At 40.2% G+C, this 7785-nt stretch overlaps 1 protein-coding gene across 1 annotated transcript; it reads left to right on the top strand.

Annotated features, from left to right (window-relative positions):
* Positions 1–1853: 1853 nt before the first annotated feature.
* LOC132187905 (uncharacterized) lies at positions 1854–4463 on the top strand. Its single transcript, XM_059602329.1, has 6 exons — positions 1854–2153; positions 2237–2328; positions 2538–3099; positions 3288–3638; positions 3792–3844; positions 4085–4463. The coding sequence occupies exons 1-6, from the start codon at positions 1854–1856 to the stop codon at positions 4461–4463; spliced, it is 1737 nt and encodes a 578-aa protein (XP_059458312.1).
* Positions 4464–7785: the final 3322 nt, after the last annotated feature.

Below are 7785 nucleotides of genomic sequence, written 5' to 3'. Positions count from 1 at the left end.
ATTTGCATTTGCTAAACTGTTAACTTTGTTACTTTCTAAGGTTTTTGTTAGTTTTGGTGTCTTAGCGTTTTGCAGGTTGTTAAGAGAAAACTGCGGTTTGAATGTGAAAATTACAAAGAAGTGGGAACAAGTGAGATTTTGGAAGTTGGGATCGAGCACACAGCACCACGCTCGAGCCCATCTGCACTCGAGCCCAGCAAGGAAATGCTCAAGTGCACTCCCGCATACACTCAAGCAAGCAGCACCCATGCACTGCGCCGCAGAAGCCTTGAAGAATTCCCGAGTACACTCGAGCGCACTCAAGCTAACCTAGTAGCGCCAAAGCCCTAGGTTTTTTAGTATATATAGCATTCTTTTCTTTTGTAAAAGACACGTTGGAGGCGTCGTTCAGTCTAGAATTTCAACTTTTTTCTTGTTTTAAAGCTCTGAATTCGTTTCCTCTTGTAATTTTATTAATTTTCATGTTTTCAATTCATTTCATTTTGCTTCTTGTAATCATGAGAGGCTAAAACCCTCAACTAAGGTTGAAGATGAAACCTCATCATTGATAAACAATTATATTCTTGTTATTTCGTTCGTACAATTCCGAGTTTGAATAAAAGTGTTATTTTATTTCAATTCAATTAGTTGATTAATCTCTTTTAATTGAATGTTGTGATTGTTATGTGTTAAATGTTGGATATTCGATGTGTTTTATCTGACGGATACATCGAATCATTCGATTGAAATTGGATATCCATTGTGATTCGTTAATTAAACGGATACATTGGATGATTTGATTTCAATTGGGTATTCGTTGTGATTTGTAAAAGAGGTGGATTCATTCAATGTTTTAATATATATTTTTGTGAAACATAGAACAACATAGAGGGCTTTATTGTTTGTCGATTGTATAAGCATATACGAGAGTATGTTGTTTTGATTTGGCGAATTGAGTTTTGAAACCTTAGTGCTTTTTATCATTTGTTTTTAATCAGTTTTATTTAGGTTAAAATAGGATTGGTTTAGATAGAGATTAAATTTCACGACACAATTCCCTGTGGACTCGACCTCGCACTTGCATAAACTATATTGCACACAACTTGTGCACTTGCGAGTATCATTTTAAAACTCACAATAAGTTTTTGGCTTCATTGCCGGGGAAATTTTTTTGTTTGTGAAAATTGATTTTTGTCTTAATTGATTGTATTTTTCTACTAGTTTAGTTAGATTTTTGTTTTATTTTCTTTGTTACAATTTTATTTTATTTTTATTTTTATTTGTTTCTGCTTTATTATCTAACAATTAAAAAAAAAGAAAAAAAAAAAGAAGTGTTTTTGTAGTGTTTTTACTTCTATTGCAGTCTCTGCCAAATGAACCAGACGCAATACGCTTGAGCGCACTTCAGCACGCTCGAGCACAAGGGAAGTAAGCGAGCTGCACCTGCGCTCGATCATTCCGTGCCTGCACTCCATTGCACTGCACATGCACGCTCGAGCGAACACCATTGTTGCTCAAGTGCACCAGCGCAACAACAGCACTCCTGACTGACCAGCGCGCGCCTATGCTGGATTGCTTCTCACTTGTGCTTAAGCGCAGCTCTGGAGACAGCTTAGTAGACCACCAGCAGCTAAGTAGAAAAGTTTTTTTTTCAAATTCTTTTCGGTCCATTTTGTGATTATTTTATTTTCTGTTTTTGCTTTTCTTATTTTTGTGAATATTTTGTTTTTGTTAGTTAGTTTATTTTAGCATTTTTTGTTTGGTGTATGCTTGGTCGGAGATCCTTGAACCTAGAGTTGACATTTTTAGATCCCAAATTAGAAAGAACTCTTAGGAGAAGTCGTAGAACACCTGCTGAGTTAGAGACTGTTGAAATGGGAGACCAACCTATACCAGAGAATGTGGACCTCACTAGATCTCTAAGGGATTTGTTCGCACCAGTTGCAACAAACTCTCCTTTGTGTATAGTTTTGCCCCCAAATAATGCCACACATTTTGACCTTAAGCCTCATGTTATCCAACTCTTACCGTCATTCCACAGTTTAGAGATGGAAAACCCTTATAGTCATGTGAGGAAATTCAAGGATATCTGTGCCACATTCAAGTTTCAGAACTTTTTTGAAGAGTCTGTTCATTTGAGATTGTTTCCTTTCTCTCTTCATGATACAGCCAAGGCATGGTTAGATTCTAACATGGCTGAATCTATCACATCATGGGACATGTTGTTGAATAAGTTCTCTACAATAAGTTTTTCCAGATGTCCAAAGTTAATGAGTGCCAAAAGGAAATCAGTTCTTTCATTGAGGAGCAGGATGAGAAGTTTTCTGAGAGTTGGAAGCGGTTCAAAGAGTTACTAATAAAATGCCCTCCACATGGATATAAGAAATGGAGACTCATTTAGTTCTTCTACCAAGGATTGACTCAATCCAACCTATAATATGATCGAGTCAATGAATGGGGTGGGGCATTTTAAGCTTAATGAGGGATGAAGCATACAAAGCATTGGATAAGTTGTCCGATAACTCGTAGCAGTGGGATTTTTCATGTTGTCAGGACAGATCTGCCCGTATCCTAAAGAACAGAGGCATCTATGAATTGAAAGAAGCCACAGATTTAAGGATGAAGATAGATGCTCTCACCATGAAGGTCGATGCTCTTGCTGTGAGCCAGTCCATCAATGCTGCCAACATATTCAATGTTGATAGTTGTTCCATTTGTGCTAGTCCTATGCACTTAGCACAGAATTGTTCATCTCTACCGGCTTTTGCCGAGTGTCCGATGGAACAAGTGAATGCTTTCAATGATTACTATAAGCAAGCAAGTGGACCACACTCGGAGACCTACAATCTAGAGTGGCGGAACCACCCTAATTTTTCATGGAAGCAAAACCAACCAATAAATCAAGGAGGGGCCCCTCATCATGCCCAAAATCAATACCCTCTCGGATTTCTTCCACCAGTTCAAAATCATGGTCGCTTGGCTCATCCAACGCCACCCCCTGCATACCAAGCACCCAATCAAGTGCCAGCATCTTCTTCACAGTCTACCTTGGAAGACACTCTCAAGGCCTTCATGCAGCTAATAAGCCAATTTATAAGTGAAGTGAAGAATGCTACTATGGTGAACACCCAAGCAATTGCCAAGATGGAGTCATATCGGACAGATAGCCAATCACTTAGGTGAAAGAGAAAAGGGAAAGTTCCCTAGTCAACTTGTGCCCAACCCTAAGGGACAGTTTGTAGTTGGAAATTCTTTAAATCCTGCGCATGAGCAGGAATAGATGCAAGCGATTGTCACACTGAGGTCAGGGAGACAAGTGGACAATCAAGTGGTTCTACCAGAAGAGAGAACATATTGTGCCGCGAAGGCAAGATAGTGGCAAAAATGAATGCAGAGATGCTGAGCCTTCTAGAGCCATACACACAGTTGAGGATTCCCCAAGGACGTTTGTGCCTAAAGCTCCCTACCTAGAAAGATTGCAAGCGCCTAAAAAAGGAGGAAAATTTGAGGACATTCTGGAGGTGTTCAAGCAAGACCAAATCGATATCTCATTTTTGGACGCCATCCAGCAAGTGACATCATATGCCAAGTTCTTGAAGGACTTGATCACTGTCAAGAGGAGGACGAATGTCCCAAGGAAGGCATTTTTGACCGAGCAGGTTAGCTCAATCCTGTAGTGCAAGCTGCCCATCAAGTATAAGGACCCTAGGTGTCCTACCATTTCTTGCATGATAGGAGTCAACTGGATTGAAAGGGCGTTATTGGATCTTGGAGTGAGTGTGAATCTCCTGCCTTATTTAGTCTACTTGCAGTTTGGGTTAGGGAAATTGAAACCCACATCTATGACACTCCAATTGGCTGACAGGTCGGTGAAAATTTCAAGGGGAATAATTGATGACGTGTTGATTAAGGTTGATAAGTTTTATTTCCTTGTGGATTTCATTGTGCTAGACATGGAGCTGGTTTAGAATGTTGGGATTCAAATAGTGATGATTCTAGGGTGACCATTCTTAGCTACGGCTAGTGCCCTAATTAATTGTAGGACGAGGGTGATGAAGATCTCATTTGGAAACATGACAGTGGAGCTGAATATCTTTGATATCAGCAAGCAACCATTGGAATATGATAAGGTTAGAAGTGTATGCTTGATTGAGAAGATTATTGAGGAGACTGTTGATGAATCAAGCATAGAGGATCCCTTGGAAGCATGCCTTGCTCAGTTTGGAGATGATTTGGACTTGGACAAGTTATTTGAGCAGGCAGATGCGATTTTGGAGACTGCTCCCATGATAAGTATTGAGAATGGGGAGACAGTAGTGCTAGAGTCTCCCAAGTTGGAACTTAAGCCTTTACTGGACACTCTCAAGTATAAGTTCCTCGGCCCAACCAAATCTTTGCATGTAATCATAGCTTTAGATTTGATAAGTGCTCAAGAAGAGAAGTCGTTGGATGTTTTCAGAAAGCACAAGGAAGCTATCGGCTGAACCATAGATGATATTAAAGGAACCAATCCCTCGGTGGTGATGCACAAGATACATCTCGAGGAGAATGCCAAGCCATCGAGGAAGCCACAAGGGAGGCTGAACCTAGCTATGCAGGAAGTCGTGAGAGCTGAAGTGATAAAGCTGTTGGATGCAGGTATTATATACCCGATTTCCGATAGAAAATGGGTGAGCCCTATTCATGTTATACCTAAGCGAGCTGGGTTGACAGTAGTAAAGAACAAGGATAATGAGTTGGTCCCAACTTGTATTCAATCAGGATGGAAAGTATGTATAGACTACCGCAAGTTGAATGCCACCCTCAAGAAAGACCATTTCCCACTCCCATTCATTGATCAAATGGTAGAGTGCTTAGCTGGGCACAAGTATTATTGTTTTTTGGATGGTTATTCTGGATATAACCAGGTCCCTTTGGACCCTAAAGATCAAGAGAAGATGGCATTCACCTATCCCTTTGGGATGTTCGCCTACTGTCGCATGCCCTTTAGGTTATGCAATGCACCTACTACTTTTCAGCGGTGCATGATCAACATATTCTCTGATATTGTAGAATGTTTCCTAGAGATTTTCATGGACGACTTCTTTGTCTTTGGTTCATCTTTTTTGAGAAGTGTTTGTTCATCTTTCGAGGAGTGTCTGCACCGCCTCACTCTTGTCTTAGTGCGGTGCAAAGAAAAGAACCTTGTGCTTAATTGGGAGAAATGTCATTTTATGGTTAAGCAAGGTATTGTACTAGGGCACGACATCTCTCATCGGGGGATTGAGGTTGACAAAGTGAAGGTAGATTTAATTTCCAACCTTCCACCCCCACGTACAGTGAAGGAGATACGTTCTTTTCTAGGCCATGCAAGATTCTATAGGCGATTCACCCAAGATTTCAGCAAGATCGCTAGGCCCTTGTGTAAGTTATTGGTGAAGGAAACCCCATTTGTATCTGATGAGGATTGCAAGAAAGCATTTGGGGATCTGAAGAAAATTTTGACGTCCACACTCATTATTCAGCCACCCAATTGGAGTGTACCTTTTGAGATCATGTGCGACACTTTTGATTATACAGTCGGAGCTGTTTTGGGGCAGTGTGTTGATAAACTCCCCCATGTCATCTTCTACGCGAGCATGACCTTAAATGATGCACAACTCAACTACTCCATTATTGAAAAGGAGTTGCTTGTAGTCGTTTTTGCTTTAGACAAGTTCAGATCCTACTTGTTAGGATCTAAAGTCATTATCTACTCGGATCATGCGGTATTGAAGTATCTTTTCTCCAAAAAATATGTTAAATCTCATCTTATCCAGTGGATCTTGTTACTTCAGGAGTTCGACATAGAGATTCGGGATAAGAAGGGTTCCGAAAATGTGGTGGCGGATCATTTGTCTAGATTGATAATGGATTTCACTGAGGACGCCATTCCCATTTCTTAGACCTTTCCTGATCAGCAATTGATGCACATTGCTCACAATCCTGCACCATGGTTTACTGATATAGTAAACTATCATGTCACTGGCCAAATGCCTTTCCATGGTGAAGTACTTTTTCTGGGACGATCCTTATCTTTTCAAGTATTGTCTTGATCAGATCATTAGGAGGCGTATACCTGAGTATGACCAATCCAATATCATCTCCTTTTGTCATGATCATGCCTGTGGAGGCCACTTCAGTGCTCGGAAGACTACTACAAAGATTTTGCAGTGTGGATTTTATTGACCTACCCTATTCCGAGACTCTCATTTACTGTACCTCTTGTGAGCGTTGCTAGAAGCTTGGGAGTATTTCGAGACGGAATATGATGCCCCTCAACCCCATTTTGATTGTTGAGATTTTTGATGAGTGGGGCATTGACTTCATGGGACCTATCCTAAACTCCTTTGGCTACCTCTATATCCTCGTTGTTGTGGACTATGTGTCCAAATGGGTGGAGTCTGTTGCATTCAAGACCAATGACCACAGAGTTGTAGTCCAGTTTTTGAATGACACTATCTTTGCTCGTTTGGTACTCCTCGAGCTATCATTAGTGATGGAGGCAAGCATTTCTACAACAGGATTTTTGAGTAGTTGATGAAGAAGTATTTCATCACACACAAGGTTGCCACCCCATATCACCCACAGACGAGTGGACAAATCTAAATTTCAAATCGAGAGATCAAACATATTTTGGAGAAGACTGTGAATCCCTCAAGAAAAGATTGATCTTTGCGATTGAATGATGCGCTGTGGGCTTACTGTACAACATTCAAGACCCCGATTGGCATGTCTCCATATCATCTTGTGTACGGCAAAGCATGTCACCTTCCGGTGGAGTTGGACCATAGAGCATACTAGGCCATCAAGCAGCTAAACTTCCATCTTACGAAGGCTGGCTCATAGAGGAAGCTCCAACTCAATGAGTTAGAAGAGATGAGGAATGATGCATATGATTGTGCAAGGTTATACAAGGCATGAATGAAGAAGGCTCATGACCAGAGCATTTTGAGACAATCTTTTGAACCTGGTCAGAAAGTCCTTCTCAACAATTCATGTATGCATCTCTTCCTAGCCAAGCTGAAATCTCGATGGACATGCCCATTCATTATTCAGTCAATTTTTACTCATGGGGCCATTGAGATTGAGGATCCAAAGAATGGCAACACTTTCAAGGTAATGGACAAAGACTGAAACCATTCTTGGAAAGACTGGAGATTGAGACAACATTGTTGGAGGATCCTAGTGATCTGGATTGATTGACATGTGTTATGGAGAGGCTAGCTAAAGACTGTAAACTTAGCGCTTGTGAGAAACAACTATCATTTTTGTTTTTTATTCCTTGTCATTTGATTTTGTTTGTTTGTTTTGTTGTGTTGTGTTTTTCAGGATGAGTGTCTACTATTCAAGTTTGGGGGACGTTCTCGCATATTACGCCTGACATGTGCCACCCATTTTGGTATTGTATTTCTAGCCACATTGGGGACAATGTGTCATTTTAGTTGTGGGTAGGGAAGACATTTCTATCTTTTTCTTGTTATTTTTGTTGTTTTTTTTCTTAAATTGCTATGTTGTTGATGGAGCATGGGTTACACTTTAACTGTTGCATGTCATTGGTTTGTGTAACATCTTGAACACAACATGTCATTAAATATCTGAGTCTTTTGACTCATTTGTTGGATTAGACAGACTTCACATGTCTGAGTTGAACATCACAAGCACATTAGCATAAAATTTGTAAGGTATGAGATTTGAATTGATTAGGGTATATCTTGAGATTTGTAGGATGAATTGTTGATGAAACCTTGGCTTGAAAATAGATTAAAAAAAAAAAAAAAATCAAAT

The sequence above is a fragment of the Corylus avellana genome, chromosome ca7 (assembly GCF_901000735.1).
Source record: "Corylus avellana chromosome ca7, CavTom2PMs-1.0".
Lineage (NCBI taxonomy): Eukaryota > Viridiplantae > Streptophyta > Magnoliopsida > Fagales > Betulaceae > Corylus > Corylus avellana.
Note: the sequence above shows the minus strand (reverse complement) of the source record. Positions and strands in the feature narration are given on the sequence as shown.

Bases quoted from the DNA above. Each gene is read 5' to 3' on its own strand.
- LOC132187905 (XM_059602329.1), top strand. From the start codon at position 1,854: ATGGGAGACCAACCTATACCAGAGAATGTGGACCTCACTAGATCTCTA. The intron at 3,639-3,791 runs GTTAGCTCAATC...GTCTACTTGCAG, and splicing joins AGGCATTTTTGACCGAGCAG to TTTGGGTTAGGGAAATTGAA. The intron at 3,845-4,084 runs GTCGGTGAAAAT...CTTTGATATCAG, and splicing joins ACACTCCAATTGGCTGACAG to CAAGCAACCATTGGAATATG.